Raw genomic sequence first — 27,921 nt, forward strand, 5'->3', positions numbered from 1 at the left:
CCTATCGCAAGGACTCCATCATCCTTTACTGGCTCCACATTGGTCATTCATGGCTGATTCATAGTCATCTCGTCCATCGTGAGGATTCTTCCCACAGTCGTTATGGTGTCTCTTTAATGGTGGTCCACAGTTTACAGGACTGTCCTAACGTTGCTGCCTTGCAACCGACTTAATCTTCCTGTCTCACTACCCTTGGTGTTAGCAGACGATGCATCAGTAGCTGACCAGCTATTACGATTTATTCATGAAAGGGGTTTTTACCACACACTGAGTGAGGGCACCTCACCCTTGGTAGTCCATTGAGAGCTTGGCAGGCTGCCCTGTGGCTGCCTCTGCCCCAAACAAGCAACAGCATCTGGCTTGGTGGCCCACCTCTGCCCCCGCACTAGCCTCTAGTTTGCTTTTCTTCCCCCTTCTTGCCTGTTATGTTTGACTTAGTGTTCTTCCTTTGTTTTCCTGTGCTTCTCTTGCCCTGTCTGTGTCACCAGTCTTTTCTGCATATATTTGGGTGGGGTGCCTCTGGTAAGTGACAGGAGGTATGCCCCCATCGCACTTTCTGCTTTTGGCGACCTCCAGCTGCTCCCTGGGTGGGACACCTCACCCACCCTTCTTCCTTTCCTCCCTTTTCTTCTTTCTTGTTCTTTTCTCTAGGCTTTGTTGACCTTCGATGGGCCATGTGCTTTCCTTTTCTTGGGTTTTATGCACTAGGCCCTGCTTTGGTTTGTAGTTTTGTTGACTTACCTGTTGCAGGTAAGAGGAAATTATGACCTTGTAGTTTTGATCCCTTCAATCATTAAACCAACCAACCAGATGTTCATGAGCAAGGTTTCAGGTACAACAAGTGGTATGCTAATTGGCCGATAGTTGCCTGGTGATTTTAAATGATCATTTCTGAGTATTGATCAAATTAATCCTTGTTCCAGTCTGTAATGCTTGCAGCATTAGCAAGAGAAGAAAGAACTGTGGTAATAATAATAAACCCCGTGGAGGCCCGGGAAAAGAATAGGCCTCCGGTATGTTCTGCCAGTCATAAAAGGCGACGAAAAGAACAAACCACTAATAGGGCTAACCCCCCTTTTAGTGTGATTAGTTGGTTCAGGACAGAACTAAAGAAGCCTCGGACAAGCGCCGTCATGGTCGGGGACGACGCTTGAACCCTATGCCCGCCCACAATGGTAACGACACTGCTAGCCAACTGGAAAATGATTTAAATCCAAATAGAGGTGTTTTGCAGGATATGCTTCCTGCAACCACCCTAGAAGGAAAACAAAGACAGAGGAGGAGATGGTCAGAGGAAGTTAATCGACACCTCATGTTCTGTTATTACCAAGCAACAAACCTAGGAACCAACACAACTGGATACAGATAACAAGTATACACAACATTTATTACCAGATACTCGGAATTAAAATTTTTAACAGAACAACGACTAGCTGATCAGATCCGTGTAATAATAAAAAATAACAGGATACCCCAGTCAGAATTAGAAAACATCAAACAAGAAGTACAACAAATACTGGAATAAAATAATGTGCAATCAGAAGAAGAAGAAAATACAGTAATGGACTCAAACATCCCAGAGCAAACAAACAAAGAACAACACGCATCAATTAAACAATCAGAGGAAAACGAAATCTTAAGACAGCCACAAGCACAAGCACAAATAGAACATGAAGTGACACACATGTTAGATGTAGAAGAAAAATTTCAGTTGACATATATACAATACAAAGACACAAATACAGACATTAGACCATTCTTGCATAGACCACCAAATAACCCACAAGTCGAAACAACAATAAAAACTATCAACACAATCATACACAACAAAATAAATGAAAAAACAACTATGGAAGAGTTACAACTACTGGTTTATGTAGGAGCACTCACTACACTAAATATACACACTAGGCAGAGATCAGAACCAACCAACACACAGAAGAAACCCACAAAACCAGCATGGCAACACAGGCTACAGATCAGAATAGAAAAACTGAGAAAAGACATCGGACAGCTAACACAATTTATAAGAAATGAAATATCAGACAAAAAACGAAAAAGGTTAGGTAAAATCTCACAACAAGAAGCAATAGAGCAATTAGATGAAAAGAAGCAGAAATTACAAGCATTGGCCAAACGACTTAGAAGATACAAAAAAAGTGAAAATAGAAGGAAACAAAACCAAACATTCAACACAAACCAAAAGAAATTTTACCAAACAATAGATAACACACACATAAAAATAGACAATCCACCAAACATAACAGACATGGAACACTTGTGGAGCAACATATGGTCAAACCCGGTACAACATAACAGGCATGCACGGTGGATACAAGCAGAAACAGACTCATACAAGATGATACCACAAATGCCTGAAGTGATAATTTTGCGACATGAAGTCACCCGAGCAATTAATTCTACGCACAGTTGGAAAGCCCCTGGAAATGATAAAATAGCCAATTTCTGGCTAAAGAAGTTCACCTCAACACATTCACATCTAACTAAATTATTTAACAGTTACATTGCAGACCCATACATATTCCCTGATACACTTACACATGGAATAACTTATCTGAAACCTAAAGATCAAGCAGACACAGCAAACGCAGCTAAATATCGCCCCATAACATGCCTTCCAACAATGTACAAAATATTAACTTCAGTCATTACACAGAAACTAATGACACATACAACACAGAACAAAATTATAAACGAAGAACAAAAAGGCTGCTGCAAAGGAGCACGAGGATGTAAAGAGCAACTGATAATAGATGCAGAGGTGACATATCAAGCTAAAACTAAACAAAGGTCGCTACAATACGCATACATTGATTACCAAAAAGCTTTGAATAGTGTACCCCACTCATGGTTACTACAGATATTGGAAATATACAAAGTAGATCCTAAATTGATACAGTTTCTAAACATAGTAATGAAAAACTGGAAAACCACACTTAATATCCAAACAGATTCAGATAATATCACATCACAGCCAATACAGATTAAGCGTGGAATATACCAAGGAGACTCATTAAGTCCTTTCTGGTTCTGTCTTGCTCTGAACCCACTATCCAACATGCTAAATAATACAAATTATGGATATAATATTACTGGAACATACCCACACAAAATCACACATTTGCTATACATGGATGATCTAAAACTACTGGCAGCAACCAATCAACAACTCAACCAATTACTAAAGATAACAGAAGTATTCAGCAGTGATATAAATATGGCTTTTGGAACAGACAAATGTAAGAAAAATAGCATGGTCAAGGGAAAACACACTAAACAAGAAGATTACATATTGAATAACCACAGTGACTCCATAGAAGCGATGGAAAAAACAGATGCCTATAAATACCTAGGATACAGACAAAAAATAGGAATAAATAATACAAATATTAAAGAAGAACTAAAAGAAAAATATAGACAAAGACTAACAAAAATACTGAAAACAGAATTGACAACAAGAAACAAGACAAAAGCTATAAATACTTATGCTATACCAATATTGACCTACTCATTTGGAGTAGTGAAATGGAGTAACACAGACCTAGAAGCACTCAATACACTTACACGATCACAATGCCACAAATATAGAATACATCACATACATTCAGCAACAGAAAGATTCACATTAAGCAGAAAGGAAGGAGGAAGGGGATTCATCGACATAAAAAACCTACATTATGGACAGGTAGACAATTTAAGAAAATTCTTTCTAGAACGCGCAGAAACTAGCAAAATACACAAAGCAATCACTCATATAAATACATCGGCTACACCACTGCAATTTCATAACCACTTCTACAACCCTTTAGACCACATAACATCAACAGATACGAAGAAAGTAAATTGGAAGGGGAAGGCACTACATGGCAAGCACCCGTATCATCTAGCACAGCCACACATCGATCAAGATGCATCCAACACATGGCTAAGAAAAGGCAATATATACAGTGAGACGGAGGGATTCATGATTGCAATACAGGATCAAGCAATAAACACCAGATATTACAGCAAGCATATTATTAAAGATCCCAATACCACAACAGATAAATGCAGACTTTGCAAACAACAAATAGAAACAGTAGATCACATCACAAGCGGATGTACAATACTAGCAAATACAGAATACCCCAGAAGACATGACAATGTAGCAAAAATAATACATCAACAGCTTGCCTTACAACATAAACTTATAAAACAACACGTTCCCACGTATAAGTATGCACCACAAAATGTACTGGAGAATGACGAATAGAAATTATACTGGAACAGAACCATTATAACAGATAAAACAACACCACATAATAAACCTGACATCATACTCATCAATAAAAAGAAGAAATTAACACAACTAATCTAAATATCCATACCCAATACAACAAATATACGAAAGAAAACAGGAGAAAAAATTGAAAAATACATCCAACTGGCTGAGGAAGTCAAGGACATGTGGCATCAGGATAAAGTTGACATTATACCAATTATACTATCAACTACAGGAGTCATACCACACAATATCCACCAGTACATCAATGCAATACAGCTACATCCAAACTTATACATACAACTACAGAAATCTGTAATTATTGATACATGTTCAATTACCCGAAAGTTCCTAAATGCAATATAACATATACCGTACAGTTAAAAGGAAGTGACGCTTGATCAAGGTCCGCGTCACTTTCCATTTTTAACCAGACTTAACGTCTGAGAAAGTAAAGAAATAATAATATCAGCTACATTTTTAATCATATCTGTACTCATGTCATAATTACCTGTAGCCCTGGAGATTATCATGATTGCTTTCTGAATTGTACATTCAGAGACAGATTTTGAGAAAAATTCATCTACTGTAACTGCTGCTGCTACCATCTTGAGGTTGATAATTTATCACAACTTGGGAACTGACTACAGTTCTTAATTTAATTCATCTGCAGAAGCTTGATTAGATTTTGTCTTTCCTATGCTGAAGCCGCACAGTTGTTCTACGTTGCTGCATGATTGGACTAGCTCTGTTCAGTTGAATGGGCATGCATACTTCAAACAGCTCAGCTTGAATATTGTATGTGCAACACTACTTATTCTTTATATAGCATAGTTCCTTAGTCATTGCTGAAGAGGTAGTTCTCTAACTTCGACTGTTCATTGAGGGGCATGTTCGTCATACAATGCACTAAGGTTGCAATCAAATTTCTGAACTTTGCCATGTAATATCAACTCATTACTTACGTTTTACCATGTGATGTCTAAACAGTTATTTTGCAAGGGTTCACGGTTGACTTTCTCTCTCTTGCAGTTTATACATGGAGTAAATTAGGAATATCACATCATGGACAAAAGTCTGATTGGTGCAAATTACTTATTGCCCTCTTCAAGTGTGGCATTTGATGGTTTGGGCACAGAAGCATAATACTTATTCTTTGTTTGTGGCTCTCAAATAATTACATGCTCATAGTTCGATGCAAAGGTGAATGGGGCTAACTGGAAAGATGAGGCCTTGTCTTGATTGGGTGGATTACAGATTATTCTATTGAAATTTCTGACTGTTACATTTATTTAGTGAAACAAGAATTATGCTCCTCTTACACAATTTGCATCCAGATGTTCTTAATATCTTTGGTTTTAAATTGGAATGAACAGGAGCGCCCAAATCAACCCTCACGTAGAGTAATATGATCAGCCTTTAGAAGTGTTTGACAGTCAATTGGAGCAGCAAACAATACGCTTTACAAACAAGATGTGGTTAACGCTATACTTTTTCTTTCCCCTAATGGCTACCAGTTTCAGTGTGCAGTACCATCCTCAGGCCATCCCCTGGCATGCAGTTGTCACACTTGTTTCCCATGCTTCCCAAGTAAGTGTGTCAAATAAAACAATATTGAAACCAGTGGAAAACGGCTCCTATTGGACCACAAAAAAATATGAATGTGTTCCTGTTTATTTAAAAGACTGACTGAGAAGTGGGGTATCAGCTGCCTTATTCTACCTTCCTCAGTATCTTCAAAACTTTCTCCAAAAATTTTAGCATGCAAACATATTTATGCTTTTTTTTAACATGCAGCTCATCTCATACTCCTGTAAGCTCCCCTAACTGCAATTCCTTCACACCCACTACTCCATTGCTGTTAGTCACTCATACCCATCTACTCCCAGTGGTCCTTTCTCTCTCACTCATTCAGCCAACTCATTGTCATTATCTCATTGTGTCTCTCTGTCATTGCCTCCTTTGTCACAGCCCAGATCCCTTTGTTCTGACCTGCTACTACTGTCTCCTCTCAATGTCACTGTCACCATTTTGCTCTCTCTTACGCATACTGTCTCATTCATTCTTCTCACTACTGCTGTCTCTTCTCAATATCACTAACACTCTCTTGTTGTCATTGTCATAATATCTGCCTCTCATTATCACTGGCTCCCACCCACTTCCACTGTTTCCTTCTCCTTATTCCTCTCCCACATGCGTTGTATCCTTCACTCTTTTCCTAGCACTGTTCTACATTGTGAACTATGTTCCACTGCCACTATGTCCCTCTTTTTCTCTTGCACTGCCATTGTCTCCGTCGCTCTTTCTATAACGCAATCAGTGTCTATCTTCCACCTGTTTCTTTGCCTCTGCCTTCTCCTCTCTCTCAGCATAAAAAAGTACAAAAATTTGGGGGAAATTTTTAAAAGTGCTGAGGAAGATAGAATGAGGCAACTGGTACCCCACCTTTCAGTCAGAGACTTTTAAATAAACAGGAACATAGTCACATTTTTTGTGCTCCCATAGGGCATTTTTTCGTTGCTTCCCTTCTCTTCCTACAGCAGCAGAGATGTAACTCTTATGAAAAGAAATTTATTGATCAGTAAAATTTAGATAGTTCACTTACTTGAAATCGAAGTATGTGCTTCAGTACTGCAACATGGGTTTCCCAGATAATAATGAGGATACTTCAGAGCATATTTCTCCATGCTGAATCATTTTATGAACTACATTTTCATCTTGCACCAGATTTTATGTGCATGTTTTACCTATACGAGTGGGGTAATGTTGAACCTCTGTATGTTGGTAATGGATAAGAATATGAAGAAAATTTTCAAGCTTGTTTGAGACTGAGATCATAGGCATACATTGCAAAAATAACTACCATTTGCTGTCCATAACAGTCTCAGAATCCATAGTGGGATTTTTGATAGCGGTTAAAGATTTTTGAAAATGGGGATGTGGCGCTTCTAGACAAATGCTTAGAGAATATACCATTAAAATTTGAGCAGTTTGTTATTTGTTGCTCAGATTTCGCCTCTTACTGAATTTTACATGTAGACGTGGGGCAACTTTGAACATCTGTATCTAGGAAATGGATAAAGATATTGAGAAGTGTTTAAAGGTTTTTCGAGATCGGGATGTAGGAATATATTGTAAAAATATCAACAATTTGCTGCCTATAGCTGTCTTAGTATCCTTGGCTGGGTTTCGATATGTTGGTGATGGCAAAAATATAGTAAAAAATATCATTGGGGGGGGGGGGGGTGGGGGGGTTCTAATGAACTGCCCATGAAGTCACATCAAGCCCACCATAGACCATGATGATGATGATGATGATGATGATGATGATGATGATGATGATGATGATGATGATGGTGTCCCATACTCCGAGGAGCGTAGGGGACGATGCGGTAGACCCACACCACCGTACTAGGTGAGGTCCTAGTGAAGGTGGTTTGCCATTGCCCTCCTCCGACCGTAATGGGGATGAATGATGATGATGCAGATGACACAACACCACCCAGTCATCTCGAGGCAGGGAAAATCCCTGACCCCGCCGGGAATCGAACCCGGGATCCCGTGCACTGGAAGCGAGAACGCTACCACAAGACCTCGAGCTGATCAGATCCAAAAAGAACCAACAAATTTGCAAGATTTGTCTAAGCAGGAGGAAGTGTATAATTGCTGTACTGTGGGATAGTGAAACTAAGACAATCCTTCTGCTGGGTATACAAATGGTCCCTAGCCCAAGGCCTATCCAAAACACTTGACCCTACCTTTTTATTACCAGTAGAATACAAGGTATGAGCACTGTAAAATCCCATTTTTATGTGCGGTGTTTTGGAACATTAGGTGTGCATGCTGTCCTATGTAGTGTCAGAATTTGCTCCCTAAGTTGTCATCAATTTCTTGCCATCAGTATACCATCTGGATTAGGATGCTAACTAATTCACACACACACACACACACACACACACACACACACACACACAATGTACCAATGCTTCTGCCAAAGCCTTGAAATGAAACCTTGTGGCACAAACAACAGTACTGGGATTGTAACCAGTGTCGTACCTGCTTCAGATGTCAGAGGATTCTACCTTCCAAAAGTGGACCAAGTGTTATATGTTTGGAATTACAGTCTAAAATTGGCAAAATGGTAGAGGCGTTGCATCTTTGCCAGCCACCTATTTATGGGAAAGCATTAAGAAGAAAATAAATATTGTATGCACAACAGAAGCAGAATGCAATAAAACAAAAAAAAAAAGATAAAATTGATGTAATTATCAAGTTCTGAGAGTAATATTTTCTGTAACAGTTTTTCAAGGGTATGTTTATCACAGTTGCAGCCGTTCCCAGGACCTTGTTTTCATTTTCTTCTTTATACACAGCATTAAAGTCAATGCAAGAAATGCTTGATCTGCATTGGCAACCCTTCCCGCTAGTGTCAGAATACTTCACAACACACATGCACAGTGTGACAACTGCTTCAGAAGTGCAGTTAAAAAATTTTGGTTGTGTGTCTGCACACTTGTTTGATAAGCCCATCAATGGAAAACAGCAAATTGACAAACAAGTTTTATCATTGCCAAGGCCATAACAGCACTGCCTTTCAGTCTTGTGACTGGTTCAATGCAGCCCACTACAATTTCCTCTTCTGTGCCAATCTTTTAATGACAGAACAACCCCTACATCAACATCCGCAGCTATTTGTAGCGTATATGCTAATTTCTGTTTTTCCCTGCGTGCCTCCCCCCCCCCCCCCCCTCCCCACTCTCCAGCTCCCACTAGTGCCACAAAGCTTATTCTCTGATGTTTTAGTGGATGTTCTATTATCCTGTTCCATCCTCTGTTAGTTTTTTCTAAATATTCCTTTCATCACTGATTCTGCAGCCAGTCACCTTATTTCCCATCTTGCCAGCCCATCTAATTTTCAGCCCTCTTTGGTAACATCAAGACTCAAATGCTTGGATCTGCTTCCTTTCCAGCATTCTGTGTACACCCATTTTCAAGCTTTTAGTAATGATATCTTTCAACACTCAAAATAACTGTGGGAGGATGACTTCATACTCACCAGATAGTTTCAGTTGTCTTTGGATATGTGCACTGAACAACCCTTTTGCCCCACTATACATGTAAGTGAAAGGCCATTGCGGTAGCTTTTCAACAGTGGTGATGCAGTGGTTAACAAGTCAGGTGGCATACTTCTATGAGGAGGGTATTCAAAAACTGGTACAACGTTATGACAAGTGCCTCAATATTGATGGAAATTATGTAGAAAAGTAGATTAAGGTACAGGCTTTCATGTAAAAATAAAATTATTGAGATGTATTAGCACATCTTTTTTTAATTTCAAAACAGTACTTACTTAAAAAACATGCCTCGTATATTTCTTTCTGCGTATTATGCAGACTGTTCATGTACCATCTGAGTTCAAGGAAGCTGAAATAATATCTTTGCTGAAGTCGGGCAAACCAAGGGACAAATCGGAAAGCTACCATCAGATTTCTCTCCTAAGCAATACCTGTAAACTGTTGGAAACACATGGTTTAACTGGATTGAGCCAATACTGGAAGAACACCTACCAATGGAACAGGCTCGATTTCGCCATAACAGAAGCTGTGAAGATCAGGTACTCAGCTCAACTAGCCACATCAAAACAGTATCCCAAGAAGCACTCAAGATGCATGATGATGGTTGTTTTCGTGGATCTTATCCCATACTGTGAAGGTGTGTGGGAAGATGATCTACTATATAAATTGGGCCACACCATCCCATGCCAGAAACTCTTATACCTCGTCAATTATGTGCTACTTGACAGAACCTACCAAATAATAATAATAATAATAATAATAATAATAATAATAATAATAATGGGTGCCATTATAAGTAGCATCCAAAAAATAAACAACAGTGTCATTCAAGGATTGCTGCTGTACATATCAGACATGCCAGAAACAAAAGGATGTAAATTTGGTTACGCTGATGACCTGGCCATTGTTGTCCAAGCCAAGCAGATGGCTGGTGCTGACAGTAGCCTTTCCCAAGATCTTAAAGTTGGGAAATTCTACACTGACTGGAGACTGACTGTCAACACAAGCAAAATGGAAATAGTGTTTAAATCTGAATAATAGGGAAGCCTTAAAATATTCCAAAGTGTGCTTCAGCAGTAAATTGCTTCCCCATAGTTACCTACGTTCCTTGGTGTCATACTGGATCACAACCTGCCTTTTCAGGAAACATCCAGAAGCTATGGCAGCTAAAGTCAACACACACAACAATATCCTGCATAAATTTTGTGGCAACCAGTGGGGAGCATATGCTTTCACACTAAGAGGTTCTGCCCTAGGATTTGTACGCTCTGTCTCTAAATACTATTCTCTGTGTGATTACGTAGCAGCCATGTAAGGAAACTAAAAGTCAAACTACGAAAAATGGTGCATATCAGTGGATGCATCAAAAGTACACCGCTTCAATGATTACCTGTACGGAGCAATATTGTTCGACCTCCACTGTACCGAAAAGGCTTCTTGGTCTATCAGTTAAAGAGGATTCACAGTGAGCCAGAATTGTCAGTGCATTAGGACATTCTTCATTATCACTGAGGTCCAGGAAACCCCCTATAATATTATCAGAGCAACTAGTAGCCACAGACTTCAGCATAGTGGCACAGTGGCAGACTGACTGGAGCACCGACAACTTGATGATTCATTAGCCCATTTCTGATTCCGCACTCAGATCGACTGGGTGTGAAAATCCTTACCAGCAGTGGAAAGCTCTCAACACGATTCGAACATCACACGGAGTCTGCCAGGACTTCTGTACAAATGCGGAAAATTTTCAAGCCCTCAGCATGACTGTGATGCTCTGTGTCAGACAATTTGATGATATTGCAAGTGACAACAACATCAGAGTGTACCTAGAACCAAAAACAGATCTATACAAACTGAAGGATGCTGCAGTTTCCTGGATGGGTGACTTAAACCTTGATATGTAATGGTTATGCTTGCTGCCCATGATCCTTAATCCAGTAAACTTTATTAGTGTAAAATTAGTGTTCCTTTCATTATTCTTTTTATTACTTATATTATTTTAATGTTCTCTTTATAGCTGATTTTTATGTTCGTTCAACTACTCATCTCAGTTTAAAATTAATTGTTGCTTGTGTTCGCTCCTCTCACAGCCTATTTTTACTTAAAATTTCACAGTCCACTGCATAACACACTGTGCTGTTCATTTTACTACGTATTTTATGTCTATTTTATAACAAATGTACATAAAATTGGATGTACTTGTTGTCTTACCTCCTCACATAAAATAATTTAAATGTTCAAAGTGCCATATGTGCCTAAGTCTCTATTCCAAATGATAAATAAATAAATAAATAGCAAACAATTAACCACTGTGAAGGAACACTCCATAAAGGCTATTTCAAGGTCATCATGTGCACAATGTTGCAAATATCTATACTTTCATACCTTATGTCTGGTACACAATGTAGCACAATTTTTTTGTCATCACTGAACAATGAAATATATTGAAGCATTATGAAACTACCACCCTAACACAGGGTTGCAGTCCTCATACATAGGCCCACTAGTTCTTTTCCCTCTGATGATCTCTGTATTGCCGTCTGTCTGCAGGTGATGTCACTTTGGCATCACCACCGGTCCTTCCTGCATGGGAACAAGCTCCAGGGAATTAAGCCTCTCCCAACATCTTGGACGACCTCCTGTTGCCCCTCTAATTGCAAGGAGATCTAGGATGCGTATTGGGCACTGTCTTTTTAGCGATCACCATTTCTTAAGTGGTGCTCCCTCTCCACCATGTGCCCATTGACCTCAACCTCTGGCGGTGACAGACATCATCATGTTTTATTTTTTATCCATCATAACGGTAGGGTGAAGAACATTTAATCTTCAGTTAAGGACATCCCAGTTCAGGACCTCCATTTCTCTGTGACATGTTTTATGGACCTTTCTCAGAGTCCCTAATTAGCTGTCTTTCCTTCCATTGATTGGGCTTAACATGTAGTCATTTTTAACTCCTTTTTTTTTCCATTATTGTTAGACAGTTCTGACGTGGGCACGTGTCATCCTAGTTTTTGTGCCCTTAAATAAAACAAAACCATCCTAATACTGTCAGTTTACAAATTTATAGATATTTGTCATTGTTCTATCTAAACTGCAGTTTGTGTTTACATATACAATGTGACATTTTTGGTTAAATAGCCGGTCAAAAGTTTCCAAATGTGACAAGTAGATTTTCATGCTGACATACATTCTCTCACCAGTGGTATCATCCTGTTCTTTACACAGTGTATATGGTCTCTTGTGTAACAGTTTCATGTAGTTTTCTTCATTTAGAGCAGTCTTTCATAATCTGTGTCACCAAACCACCTTCACTTATCACCTTAACTCTATGGCAAAAAAGTAAATAGTGTAATATTACTACAAAAATAAAGTTAATATTCCTTCATAGTGCCAAGGAAATTATTCACTGTGACTTTAAAGTCATGATTTTAAAGTGGTAAGATAACACATATGGCTGAAATAAAATTCTTGTTTTCTGCTTGTAACAAAACGTGTTTTGTTCACTTTGTCTTTTGTATGCACAGAGTACTTTTTGAATAATGAATGTTTTGTTTGTTTTACAGCATTGACAAGGTTCCAAAAGTCACATCCCCGGTACTAGTGATACACGGTACAGAAGACGAAGTCATAGACTTTTCACATGGCCTTGCTATTTACGAAAGATGTCCGCGAGCAGTTGAACCTTTATGGGTTGATGTATGTATTCTCAGTACTGCTGGTTTTATGTAGTCTATCATATATTTATCTGAAAGTGTTGCACTTAGAATTATTAATTACCCTCAAAATTCTTTCCCTACACCACATTAAGTGCATGTGCATGTACAGGCCATCAAAATTTTGAAAGAGTTGCAAAGTGGTTCCTGAATGTTTTATCAAAATAAAAAAAATGTTCATTGATATTTAAATGACGTGTGTGTGTGTGTGTGTGTGTGTGTGTGTGTGTGTGTGTGTGTGTGTGTGTGTGTGTGTGTGTGTGTGTGTGTGTGTCTGTGTCAGTCACACATTTACCTGTGAAGTATTGAGCTATAATTTTGACTTGAAATTGTAATTGTTTATAATTTATTTAATTTTTTATGAATATGGATTTGAGTGACCCTTTTAGCTAGAAATATTGTTAAATTTACCATGAAGTCTTTGAAAATTAAAATTCATGTTTTATATATATTAAGACAGTAATTCAAATTAGTTAGAAAGATTTGGTATTCAGATATTGACTTAGTAGCAAAAAATGTTTCTAGACACTGTGCATTATAGTAAATCAAATGGCGATTCTGCATTTTAGCTTCTATCAAGAAACAATGGAGGAGGAGTACTGACAAATTGAAATTTGTTTTGCATGCAGTTTTTCAGACACTTCAAGATGCTTGGCTATGCTATACCTTCCAATTCTTCCCCAGTTCTTGCAATGCCATAAAGTTTTAACTATTCTTTATATGCTTATTTCTTCAATATTATAATTCCTTTAATCTCTGAGAAATATGTCCAGGTAGGCAGTGAAGAAAAGTTTCTAGTATTGTATTTTTTCAAGAAGGGTGCATCACAGAACCTACCTCCGTCCCCCACGGGGGCTCGCTTCTCTTTGACGGGTTCTTGCTTGGCTACCACAGGGCCCCAGCCTTTGCAGCATTATCTCTCTTCCATGCTGCATGTCGATCCTCTTGCTGTTCTTTTTTCTTGGGGAACATGCCTTGGCTGTTTATGGAAATGTAGTCTGCATTTTCGGTAGTCAGTATTTCCACTGTTCCTTTTTTCTTTCTTTGTTCACCTTCTCCTGTCTTTCATCTGCTTTGGAGATTGAGGTTCCTCTTCTTCTTCCTCCCTGTGCACTCCTGAAGGCCAGCCCTTGCATCTGACATTAAACAGATGACTGGGTAAAGCATAGTTCCCAGCCCCGGGTCGACAGGTAGGGTTTGCACCTATCCCCTGGTAAGGGCCAGGCCTAGGGAGGGGTGACTACTTCTGATTCTCAAGCACAACAACTGCTTGCAGCTTTGCTTCTCCATTGCTATCCGGGTCGTGTCAAAGCCCATGCTGAATTGTTTCCATGGTGTTATTTACAGTAGGCTGGAAGAGTGGTTCTTCCATCAAAGATGAAAGCAGGTTATGAAGTTATTACAGTTGGAGCGTATGTTCTGAACCTGATGTGCTGTTACCATTGCCGTTATTATGACCACACCCTAGAGTCCTGTTGACATCGACTGCAATGGCGGCCATGCTGCCACCTCCTAAAATTGTCCCATGTATCTCATTGAGTGGGCTGTCCAGGAGATCCGGGTGAAAGTGCCTTACCCAGTTGCTCCCAAGTTGTCGGCTAGCTGGAAACCGTGTGTTCTACCATCTGGCACCTACAGTACTGTTTTTGCTACATCTCACTCCATGAAGGATATGGCCATGCAAGCATGAGTCCTCAAATTTAGCGCAACGGTTGGGAAATTTCCCAGTGTCATGACAGTGTCCCCATCTCCTCCTCCACCTGCGCAACAAACCACCAAACTCTTGCCTCACGAGGCGAAGTCACCAGCTACACACCTGGCAGGCCAAAAGGAGTACTCCTGTGAAGACTTCCTATGTCCCTTGAGTCGACCAATACCTGAGTCTTCTTCTGCTAACTGGAAAGGCTCCAAGAAGTCAAACAAAGGCAAAAAGTCTTCTGCTTCACTGACTCGAAGATACTGTGTCGTCAGTGCACACCACAAACTGTTTTTCTGCCCCAGACTCCGCAGGCTGACAGCAGAAAAATGCTGACGCTTCGGTAGACCTCATGGAACTAGATCTTCCTGCCTCTGGCACTAGGCAACTGCCAAGGTGACCTCCTCCACTTTTTCGTTGTCATGACACTCTTCTAATGGAATGTTTGTGGCCTTAAATCCAACAAAGGGGATTTACGGCTGCTCTTAGAATCACTGTGTCCGCTTGTTCTCTACCTTCAGTAAACAAAATTGCATCCTCATGACTGCTTTGAGCTCTCGCATTTCTTCCCGGTTTGTTTTGACCTTTCCCCAAGGTTGACATTCTGTCTCAGGGGGGAGTCATGCTGCTCATTCATTGTCAACTCATCTCCCTGACTACCCACCTCCAAGCTCTTGCAGTTCAGCTTTTCCTTCCCCACTTGACCTTTCCCCTTTGTATTGTTTACATTCCTCTGTCATACACTGTCACCAGAGCAGACTTTCTCCAGCTTGTTGGGCAGCTACCTCACCCCTTTTGGCTGCTCTGTGACTGTAATGTGCACCATTCCCTTAAGGGTTCTCCCAGAACCTTTCCGAGAGGCATCCTCTTGGCTGACCACCTTAATCAACTTAATGTCGTCTGCCTTAACGCAGGTGCACCCACATTACTTTCAGACTCCACGGACACATATTCCCATTTGGAACCATCCGTCAGCACTGCCCAGCTGGCCAATCATCTCGATTGGTACATTCTCTCTGACACATACCCGAGCGACCTTTTCCCGTGTGCTATCCGTTTGCTGACTCCTACCCCACCTCTGTGGACACTCCTATGGCAGCTTACTAAGGCCTACTGCAGGTTTTATTCCTCCCTGGCGACCTTCGACGAAACCATTTCCCAGAATATCTTACAGGGTCGTGCAGGGTAGCTGCGCAGTCTAGGTGTCCTGCGGCCAAAAAAAAAAAACTTACAAACATTTTCCTTACCGCTGCAGAATGTTCCGTTCCTCAAATTACCTCTTTACTTAAATGTGTACTGGTCCCTTGGTGGACTAAGGCATGCCGTGCCACAATTCAATTCGCTCTCAGAAACATGCTCTCCGTGTTTTTAACTGCCATTCTACAATGGGAAACTGCAGTCATTATAAACAGTTGCATGCACAGTGCGATATCCTTCTCTTCTCCAAATTGTGAGTGCCACAATGCCACCTTTACTATGAGGGAGCTAGATCATGTTCTCAGTTCATCCCGGTCCTCCACTCCAGGGCCACACAGCATCCACATTCAGATGTTGCAGCACCATTCTCTGGGCAGACACTTTTTGTTTAATATGTACAACTGCATTTGGGCAGAGGGCACGTTTTCCAGACACTAGTGTGAAGCTATTGTTATATCCATACGTAAGCCTGGTAAGGACAAATACCTTCCTTCTAGCTATTGCCCCATTTCTGACACGCTGTTTGCAAGGTAATGGAATGTACAATTAATGCTCGAATCTTGCAATTTACTAACCACTGCACGTTGTGGATTTCGAGCACGGCATTCTGCAGTTGACCATCTCGTTACTTTGTCCACCTGTGTCATGAATGGTTTTCTATGGAAATCCCACACTGTGGCCATGTTTTTCAATTTGGAGAAAGCCTACAACACCTACTGGAGGACTGGTACCCCTCATGTACTCCCTATATGTTGGGCATCCATGGCTGTCTGCCCTGTTTCCTTCAAGAATTTTTAAAAGACAAGAGTTTTCAAGGTACTTGTGGGCTCTGTCTTGTCGGACACATTTATCCAAGAAAATGGTGTATCTCAGGGTTCTGTCTTGAGTGTCGTCCTCTTTGCTATCACCATTAACCCTATAACGGCCTGTCTCCTGCTGGGCATTTCCAGCTCCCTTTTCGTTGACGATTTTGCCATCTGTTGCATTTCTCCAAGGATGTCTCATTGAGCAGCATCTTCAGCGATGTTGCGATCATCTTTATTTATGGAGCATCGACAATAGCTTTTGTTTTTCCATTGATAAAAACATTTGTATGATTTCTTGTGGCGCAATTAGTTTCTCCCACCATCTTTACATCTCGGGCCTGTTGCTCTTCTGTTCATTGAAACAAAAAAATTCCTGGGGCTCATGCTCGATAGGTCCTCCCATGTGTCTTGGTCCTCCCATGTGTCTTACTTGGCAGCTCGCTGTATACAGTCCCTCAATGACCTGTGTGTCCTCAATGGTACTTCCTGGGGGTGAAGATCGAACCACCCTCCTCAGTTTGTACTGGTCCGTTGTCTGGTTGAAACTAGACTATAGGTGTCTTGTTTATGCATCTGCACGTCTGTGCCCTAAGAGACTCAGCATTGTTTTGCTGGGTATGGGCTTGGTGACCCCAGTATTTCTGAGCTGGGGACTGGTAAGCACCGCCAATCCCCTGTCGCCATAAGCTCTCGGCATGCTTCAGCGACCACTGCGTGGCGGTGGAACGATGTGTGTCTCAGGGAACGGGGATCTTGGCTAGACTGCCCGGATCGTGAGGATGGGATAAACCACTATAAAAATCCCTCAATCTTGAGGTGTGCTGCACGCTGAGGGGATGCATGGCTGTTGGGGTGGAATAGTTGTTAGCGGACAACCTCTGGGGAACCCGCTGCACCTCAGTTGTATAAGGCTTACTCCGGCATGTGTGCTCTGACTGAGTGGACCCTTATTTCCCTAGCTGCTCGTCAGACCAAGATGGAACCCTCGAAATCATCATCTTCTCCTCCCTGCGGGAAGGGTGTACCGCCTGGGAGTATTCACACCTATTCACCCGAAAGAATGAGAGAGGCTAGTTCCCCTGATACTAAAAATACTTTGAACTGCAAGAATGAGGCTCATGGAGTCATGAATAATAAAATCTTTCTGGTGATAAAGAGGAAGGAGGGGACATTTGAAAAAGTGTCCTTCTTTTATATCCATAAGGATTTGGAAGGCCTTGCAGGAACATTAAAATCCATAAAACAATTGCATAATCGCTCGTTGTTGGTCGAAACTAACTGACAAAGCAGGCAGACCTTAAGAATTCGCAGAAACCGGGTGACTATAATTGTTGAGATGCACACCTCTCTCAACTCCAGTAAGGAGATATCATGGACATGTACATAGCAGAACTGAAGCAAGAATGGGCATCCCATGGAATAGTAGATATGGAGCAACAGATGCACAAGAATCGCGGAGTAACTGAAATGACTACCACTTTCATTGTCACATTCAATTTTCCGACACCGTCTGAACATCTTATGACAGGGTTTGTTCGACTTAAAGTTCGACCTAACGTTCCAAACCCTGTGTGGCGCTAGAAATTCCAACATTTCGGCCATACGGCCATGAGTTGTGGAGATGAAGCAATCTGCTGGAACTGCGGATGCAGCTCATGATGCTGGAACTGACTGCCCGTCTCCGGTGATCTGCGTGAACTGCTCAGGGAACCACCCAGTCTGGAGCCGAGACTGCCCTGTTTTTGCTGAAGGAAGCAAAATACCGGAGATAAGTGACCAAGCAGATCCTCTATGACGAAGACAAAAAAGAGTATAAGGCGACGAAAGCCTGTCTTTACCGCCTCGTATTCCTCCATGGTGCAGAAACCTGTTCCCAAGGCGGACGCTTCGATACACGATGCCTAGTGTGTATGTATCCAGCATGAGCACCTGTACTTGCACGTATACATGACAAGGGAAAGAGAGTAAGGACAAAGCAATCCAGGCAGCTGTACCAAGAAAGACCAACAACAGTTTCTAACAACCCTACCACAACAAAGGTCAAAATTTTAATAACGATTGTGGTGTTGCTCATGCTGCTAAATACTGCATTTTCGGGCAACAACAGTCATTATGTGGCAGGTGTCATTAGAGCACAGTTAATAGTCATTTCATGTAATAATGAAAAAAACTAGGCACTCATCTTTTTGTGTTTCCCACGCTGGTCTCGTCGTAAAATCATGGCTCAATTGTTGAAAATCTAGGTGGTTATGATTCCAAGCTCGGATGCAAAGAGGGCTAGGTTTTACCCTGCTTCATTCAAAAGTTTTGTAGATGCGCTTCACAAAACATTCTTCAAGATTAAACCTTTCAAAGTTTAGCACAATGGTGATGTAAAAAAATAATCAGCACTCCGAATTTAAGTTACACTTCCTTTTAATTGCTTTTATTGCAATATCACGTAACACACAAAACATCACTTTACAGTACAAAACATCACTTTACAGTACAAAACATACTTGAAAATATCTTCCTCACATTTTATAAGCCAACTACAATATGCATCTTTCCAACATGACGTCCAACAACTTGACTTTCTCAAGGTCCGACTCTCTAACAACTCAACAACTAAACTAACTATCGCTTACGCGCCCAAAAATCAGAGTTACAAGTACGTCAAAGATCATTGTGACAAAAGAAAGAATACACATAAGAATAATATCATTGCAACATAAACATATTGATGTATCACAAATGAAATCAAATCTGAATGTTGTCTCGGGAATATGTTAACTACTTCACAGAAACACAGTAGAATATAGCTGGTATCGAGAGGTTCAGGTGAGGTGCCATAATGGTTGCATAATTCAAGTACCATTACAAGTTCCACAGCGAGCATCCAGAAGGTGCAAGATAAGCAGAGTGCCTCTCAACACCTCCTTTCCCCCGCATCATCGAAGGGACAGGATGCAGGGAAAGGTTCATGACGCTTGGGTCAAAAGCTGTCCCGAGCACCGTCAGATGTCATTATTTCCCATCTGACTGATGAAGAGGCTATCATGGAGTTAGATGCCTTGGTTCGAGGCATCCCTTCCACTCCCCCTTGCTCTTAAAGTGCTTCACCTCTCCTGTGCAAAGGTAGGGGTAAATTAAAACTGCGCCAATGACATGGCGCCCATACTACAGTGGAACTTTAATGGGTTCAGGACTCATGTGGAGGAACTGAAACTCCTCGCATAGTCACGTCCCTTGTGCTTTTGTTTACAAGAAATGCCTTTTAAACATATAGATGTCCCTGTGCTACAGGGATATATGGTATACCACAAGGATGACCTATCGGGGGGAAAGGGCCAAGGGAGGTGTCACAAAGTTTGTCACTAATGGGCACCACTCCTCTGCTCTCCCCTTGGCTACTGACGTGCAAGCACTTGCAGTTCAAATTCGTGTGTGTTGCAGGATCTCTGTTTGCTCATTCTGTTTACCTCCGAAAGATGCACTAGACTGAGTTTCTCGTGGATCTTTTTGCGGAACTCCCGGGACCATTCCTCATCCTAGGAGATTTCAATGCCCATCGTGTTCGATGGGGCTCGATCAGTACTTGCCCTCGGGGTTGGATTTTGGAGAGCCTCATGACTTCTCATGAGCTGTGCATCCTCATCATGGGTACTCACACAAATTTCTGTACTGCTACTGGATCATTCTCAGCCATCATCTCTCTTTCTCTTCTCCCGCCCTCACTGACTCTGTTCAGTGAGAGGTCATTGACGATCTTCACTCCTGTGACCACTTCCCAATCCGCCTTCACCTACTAAATGGCTCACCACCTGAAGTTAAGCCCCCAAAATGGATAGTCAGCAGGGCTACCTGGATGTGTTTCACCCAGCTGGCTGTGTTTGAACACTGCAACAGTGTCCTAGGATGAGTGGACTACATCACACAAGTGATCCATCGTGCAGCTGACCTCTCCATCCCACAGTTCTCAGGTCTTCTTAGGAGGCGACCAGTACCTTGGTGGACAGATGAGTGCTGTTCCATAATCCAGGAAAGGTGTGTGGCTCTTCAACATTTTAAATGCTGGCCGACAGCAGAAAACCTTAGGGCCTTTCGAGTTGCGAGGTCCAAGGCTCAATGCATCATTAGGGAGAGTAAGAAAAGGTCATGGCAAGCGTTCCTGGACTCCATCAGTTGTTCACTTCTTCCATAAAAGTATGGGAAGCCATCCGGAGGATTTCCAGTAAATGCAGCCATTTACTGATAGCAGCAGTGCTGAAGCAGGGGTGCCTTCAAACAACATCCAGAACATTGCTCAGATGTTGGCCAAACATTTTGCATGAACTACTACTGCCAGTGCAAGTCAGGATCCGGATTTTGTTTCTGTCATGCAACTGTAGAAAGGGGAAAGTTGGACTTCAGGTCCGACAGTTCTGAGGCCTACAACTCCCCTTTCTCTATGTGGGAGCTCGAATCGGCACTGAGGTCGGTGACACTGCACCCGGTCACGACCAAATCCTGTACTGCATACTTAGAAATTTGCCAGTGCCATCAAAGGAAACCCTTCTCGAATGTTTTAATCTAATATGGCAGATAGGAAACTTTCCCAACTCGTGGAAGCAGGCAATTCTGATCCCTCTCCTCAAACCAGGAAACGACTGCACTGTCCTAGTAGTTATGGGAGTATTGCCTTAATGAGCTGTGTAGGAAAGACCCTGGAGCGAATGTTTAACCATCATCTGGTCTAGTTAAAGACCAGGCAACTCCTTGGCCGCTCTCAGTGTGGATTCTGAAGAGTTCTGTCCACTGTTGACAATCTGACCTTCCTAGAGACAGCTGTTCAGCAGGCTTTCCTCCTTAAGCATCACTGTATCGGCATATTCTTAGATTTAAGTAAGGCATACGATACTACTTGGAGACACTGTATTCTGACACAACTGCATCAATGGGGCTTTCATGGCCACCTCCTCATCTTCATCCAGTGTTTCCAGTCTCAGTGGTTTTTTAGGACCCGATTTGGTGACATGCTGTCTGATCGATTTGAGCTGGAGAATAGTGTTCCTCAAGGCAGTGTTTTAAGTGATACCCTCTTTGCTGTAGCCATCAACAGTATCACATCTATAGTAAGGAGTCTTGTACAGTGCTTCTTATTTGTAGATGATTTTGCTGGTTTCTGTTCCTCCTCCAGTGTTGCAATGGCGAGCCGTCAGTTCCAACTGTGCGGAGGTTAGAGGAGTGGGCTGCAAAGATGGGTTTCCAGTTTTCTGCAGATAAGTGTGTGTGTGTGTGTGTGTGTGTGTGTGTGTGTGTGTGTGTGTGTGTTTCATCTTAATCGTTCTTGTTGTCTTTTTTAATTTGCCTGTCTTGAATATGGGGGACACCATCCTACATTTTAGACACACAGGGCGGTTTCTGGGTCTCATTTTTTACTTCTAGTTGTCATGGCTACCAGACTTGCGAGACCTGAAAGCTAGAACCCTGAAGGCTCTGAACATCATCAAGAGGCTTAGCCACAGTTCTTTGGGAGTGGACAGGGCTGCTCCTTCAGTTTTATCGGGCTTTTGTGCGTTGGCGGCTGGACTATGGTTGCGCGGTGTATGGGTCAGCAAAGCCCTCTTACTTTCAGATCATTGACACTGTCCGTCATGAGGGGATTCAGTTGTCCATGTGTGCTTATCAGACCAGTCCCATACCAAGCATCTATGCTCAGGTGGGGAACCGCCAATTACCAACCGACACCAGCTCTTCATGGTATGTCGGGCGCATAAGTTCCTTGCAACTCCAACTTCACCCACATACCATACTGTTGCTCGTCCACCTGTGGAACGCCTTTTTTCCAACCGTCTACAAGCTGCGATGCCATTTGGGATCTGCGTGTAGCGTGTGCTAGAGTTGCTAGGTGTGGAGCCCATCCAACCCCAAATCCAGGGTTTTTACCGCCTGCCGTTCTGGTTACTGGAGAGACCCAGAGTGATTTTAGATTTGGTGTGGTACAAGAGATTTAGCACTCCTGCTTCTGATTTTAATGCGATGTTCTGATTTTTTTATGCGAGTACTGCGAACTTGTAGTTGTTTTTACGGATGGGTCTAACTAGGATGACTTTGTTGGTTGCTCTGTCATTTTCCTGGATTGTGTCCTGAAGGTCAAACTGCCTCTGGAATTTACCACCTTCGGCGCACAATTATATGTGATCTTGTGAGCACTGGAGCAGATGAGACGTTCTTCCAGTGTTAGATTTCTTGTCTGCTCATTCTTTGAGCGCCCTTTTACTCTCGCCGTTTGTACCCAGCAGATACAGTAACCCAGAATATTCAGGATGCCCTCCTCCAACTACGACGACTGGGGAAGGAAATGTCTTTCTGCTGGGTACCTGGGCACATTGGAATTGCAGGGAATGAAAGGGCAGATCGAGCAGCCAAGGAGGCGCGTCGTGATCCTCTGGTATTTCGGTGTGCTGTCCCTCTGCATGCTATCACCTTGCTGTTGGGGTACACAGTCATGTGTCGATGGGAAGACGAGTCGCTGCAGTGACCAATAACAAGCTCTGTGTCATCAAGCTCACAACTCTGCTATGGAGAACTTCCTTCCAGCCACGTCAGCGGAACGAGGTCATTCTTATTCGTCTTCGCATAGGCCACAGCCCTATGACACAGGGATTCTTACCCCAGCAAGAGGACCCTCCATTGTGTGGTGCTTGTTACATGCAGACCACAGTGTGCCACATTTTATTAAACTGTATTTTATTTGCCAATCAGCGGACTGTGGCAGATTTGCCAGCGGATTCTCTTGTCTAATTTATGTAATGATTAAAAAATGTGGTTAGGGTTTTAAAGTTTCATGAGTTGTCCAACGTTTTTAACAAGATTTTAGGGCGATGTTCTTAGTGTGACAAAGGGTGGCTGGCTCACCCTAGTTTTTTGTAAGTGGTCAGCCAGTCACATTTCCTGGCACTTTTCTTTTAGTTCGCCTGTGTTTTGTTTTCTCTGTGTTTTAAATTCTTAACTATCTCTCTTCCCTCCTAATTGGTTTTAGTGCATGTGAGAGTGTGTGATACAGAGTGACTGTGTGGTAATTTAGAGTGCAAGCGTGTACAACACTTTTAGTCCATCTCCACATTCATTTGTTTTTGTAAGTGTAAAGGGTGCTGATGACCTCGCCATTGGGCACCTCACACACACACACACACACACACACACACACACACACACACACACTCTTTCATGTCTGTCCTTCTTATGCAGTCTCAATACTATCCATAATCGTATAATACTATCCACTGCTCAGTATTTACAGCAGAGCTCTTTGTCCTGTATCGGGTCACGCGGTATATCCGGTGACACAGGCTTTCATTTGTGTCGTCTGCTCATACGCTCTCACTCTGTGTGCTGCACACCATCCATCCCTTAGTGCAATGGGTCCATGGAAGCTGTCACTTGTTCTCTCTTGATGGAGCCACTGTGATGTTTATGTGGGTTCCTGGTCATGATCTGACAGGAAATGAGGCCACTGACATTGCTGCCAAGGCTGCAGTCCTTGTACCTCAGCCTGCGGCATCACCACTGTTCCTCCCTTTATGGGAACGAGCTCCAGTTTATTAAGCCTCCCCCAGTGGCTTGGGTGACCTCCCTTTGGCACTCTTGCCATGAGGAGATCATTTTAACTATGTTGCATATTGGGCATTGTCTCTTTAGCCATTGCCATTTGTTAAGTCGTGCTCCTCCATCACTTTATGCACACTGCGCTTAACTTTGGGCTGTCCACCATTTCCTGACGGAATGCTCTTTTTTCAACCTCTTAAGTTCCCGTTTGTGTTTCACATCTGAATTATTGGCTGTTTTAACCAGCAATGCGTGGGCTGTTGGCTGTGTTTTACTTTTTATCTATCATAGAAACATGGTAAAGGACATTTAATTTTTTGTTCTGGACCTCCATTTCTCTATGGCGTATTTGGTAGACCTATCTTCAAGTCCCGGTTTTTAGCTATCTTCTCTTCTGTCAACTGGGATTGACGTGTAGTTGCTTTTAACTCCTCTCTTGATCTTCGAGTTCTACAGTTTTGACATGGGTGCTTATGCGCCCTAAAACAGAACAAAACAAACCTACAGCCCAGCATTTACTAGCCACTTTAACAACAGTATGCTAGTATTAAGTTATTTCTTGCCTCCTGATAGCTTTTATCCTGTAATGAAATTCATTGGATGGGAATTTCTCCTGAAAAGTAAAGAGTTTAAAACCCTCATCACGAGTCTTTTAATAGACTCACTTAGAAACTTGTCCCATTATTGGTTGTCTACATTTTCATAATAAAAGGAGAAATAAAGTAAATGGCTTACATTAATTTTTAGTCTTCACTTCCTGTTTTGCTCACTATCTAAGCCAGTTTTTTTTTTCCTCCAGTATACAAGGCTTTTATGAATGATTCATTTGTCTTTTGAGTTCTATATTTTCTGAAGTATTGCATGTAAAAATGTGATTGATGCACTAACAGAACTGTAAACTCATAGTGCTTGTATTGTACCCAGCAGTTGGCATAAAGAGTGCAGTGCCTTGAGAAAATGGCAAAAAAGCAAGAAGAGTCTTTGTGTTGGAATATGCGAGATACTTATCTGTTATTGCATTTTTTTCGGAGAGGTTAACAGCCACAAAGTGAGTTTGTGTGGTACTGAACATCCTCATTTGTGGCGCAGAAATGGGATTCACCAAAGGTTAATATTTTCTGCGCACTTTCACAGATGAATCTTTAATCATTCTGGCTGTTTCTTCCAAATACTTCGTGATTTCTGAGATTGTAGCTACAGTGGGACCTGAAAACACAGCTGCCCCCCCCCCCCAAAAAAAAGGCAGATTTTGCATCTATATTGATGTGAGAATGTGACAATATTACTTCATCTCTTGTTTCCAAACATGTCAGTTCACTGCTCTCATTGCCTGCATAGAACCAGCAGCCGACAAATGATCTTTTGTTTTCACCGTACCTTATGGTGAGTATTAACAATGTTGCTGCACAAAACATGTAAGTATGTCACTGACTCCTTCAACCCTTCCAAATTCTTCAAAATGTATTCTGTGCATGACCTCAGTTGCTACAGCCATCATCTGTAAATGTGACACAAACCCCCCCCCCCCCCCCCCCAGTATAACAGAAATGTTGACCTCGGCAGCAATTGTTTAAATTGTGAATGTAAAATGTACTTTGTCTTGTGACCAGGTAAATATGGTATATAAACCAGAGTTGGTCTCTCTCTCTCTCTCTCTCTCTCTCTCTCTCTCTCTCTCTCACACACACACACACACACTCACTCACTCACTCACTCACTCACTCACTCACTGTTGGGTCCCACTCAATCTGGGTTGTGCGTGATGCCTTGTGAAGGTAAGTAATGGCCTCCAGCCATTCTGTCTGGTGTATTCTTATTTCTCTGACATTTCTGAATGAACTGTTTTGAAACTTCCTGACATGCAGCTGTTTGCTGGACTAAAACTCAAACCTGCAACCTGCAGCCTATACTTTCCTGGGCAATGTAGCTGCTGGATAGTTCAGTCAGTAAGAGCATTGCCTACATAAAGCAACGCTCTGAGTTCGTGTCCCAATCCGGACACTATTTAATGTGCTATAATGAGTGGTCATAATAAAAAGAAGTAGTAGAAAAATGTAGTTTGATGTTCAGAATCAGCTGTGAAACTTAAAATTATTTCATTGTGACATTTATTGATAATGACTGTATAACACAAAACTAAACCACTGTACCTGGCATCCTGTATTGTGAAATCGGCCAGCAAAGCCTTAGTCCATCATCCTATGTACTGCTGTTCCATGAGAGAAATATGCTGGTGGAAACACTCACAGTGCATTTCACTGAATGCACCAAAGGCCTCTGGGAACATGTCGAGGTTGAGTAAAGAAAGTGTGTCTTCAAGGTCAAGTTGCAGCATGAATGAGTTCATTCACAAGGTCCCTTGAATTTAAGCTCACCTGTTCCCAAGAACAGTGTTGTCACACATTGAAAACAATGCCCACATGCACCTAACCAGTTAATATTTTTCCTACTCATGTGCATTATCTTAATTTTTTCTACGTTAAAAGCCAACTGCCATTCATCACACCAACTACAAAATTTTTGTAAGTATTCTTGTATCAATCTACAGTCACTTACCTTCAACACCTTCCTGTCACCACCAACTAGTATTGCATGAGCTGGGTATTTATGCACAATTGACCATGAATTTTTTGAATGACTCTAGAACTGTCACAGGGGAGCTGGGTGGTCGGTAAAAACATCCCCATTCTCTAATCCGTCTTTCCGATAAACATTCCAAGACTTGCTAAATAACTGAAAGCTTTTTACTATGGATTTTAGCCAACTCTCAGTCCCAAGAATAATTTGAGGCTGTCCGTCTCCCCGCTCGAGCCAGCTCTCTGTCCGTCTCCCCGCTCGAGCCAGCTCTCTGTCCGTCTCCCCGCTCGAGCCAGCTCTCTGTCCGTCTCCCCGCCCGAGCCAGCTCTCTGTCCGTCTCCCCGCCCGAGCCAGCTCTCTGTCCGTCTCCCCGCCCGAGCCAGCTCTCTGTCCGTCTCCCCGCCCGAGCCAGCTCTCTGTCCGTCTCCCCGCCCGAGCCAGCTCTCTGTCCGTCTCCCCGCCCGAGCCAGCTCTCTGTCCGTCTCCCCGCCCGAGCCAGCTCTGTGTCCGTCTCCCCGCCCGAGCCAGCTCTGTGTCCGTCTCCCCGCCCGAGCCAGCTCTGTGTCCGTCTCCCCGCCCGAGCCAGCTCTGTGTCCGTCTCCCCGCCCGAGCCAGCTCTCTGCCCATGTGCCTATCTCTTTTAGGTCCCTCTCTGTGTCCATCTGCTTGAACCCACTATCTGTGCCCATGTCCTCTTCCCCTCCTCTCTGTCCATCTTGTCCTTTCCCTCTATCTGTGTATGTTTTTATTCCTACTATCTATGTCTGCACGCTGCGCCCCCCCCCTCCCCTCCCTCCCTCCTCCATCCTCTTCACACCATCGCCCCCACCCCAATAGGAGGCTGCTGGTTTTTACTCCACAGTACTTCTTTCCATAAAGTAAGTAATGTATAACAAGTTCGGTCAAAATCAATCCAAGGGTTTTAGAATGAGCTTTTTACTGAAGGCTTCACCAGAGTACGCACAAGTCGCACACATTTCAGTTAATTTTTAAAAAAATTTACACA

General features: G+C 42.3%; 1 protein-coding gene across 1 annotated transcript in view; it reads left to right on the forward strand.

Annotated features, from left to right (window-relative positions):
• Positions 1-27,921, forward strand: part of LOC126259202 (alpha/beta hydrolase domain-containing protein 17B) — a 190,406-nt gene that overhangs the window by 140,433 nt on the left and 22,052 nt on the right. Inside the window, exon 3 of the mRNA XM_049955793.1 lies at positions 12,921-13,053. Coding sequence (XP_049811750.1) covers positions 12,921-13,053 — 133 coding nt within the window. The remainder of the gene's footprint in view (positions 1-12,920; positions 13,054-27,921) is intronic.

Source organism: Schistocerca nitens, chromosome 5, assembly GCF_023898315.1.
Source record: "Schistocerca nitens isolate TAMUIC-IGC-003100 chromosome 5, iqSchNite1.1, whole genome shotgun sequence".
Lineage (NCBI taxonomy): Eukaryota > Metazoa > Arthropoda > Insecta > Orthoptera > Acrididae > Schistocerca > Schistocerca nitens.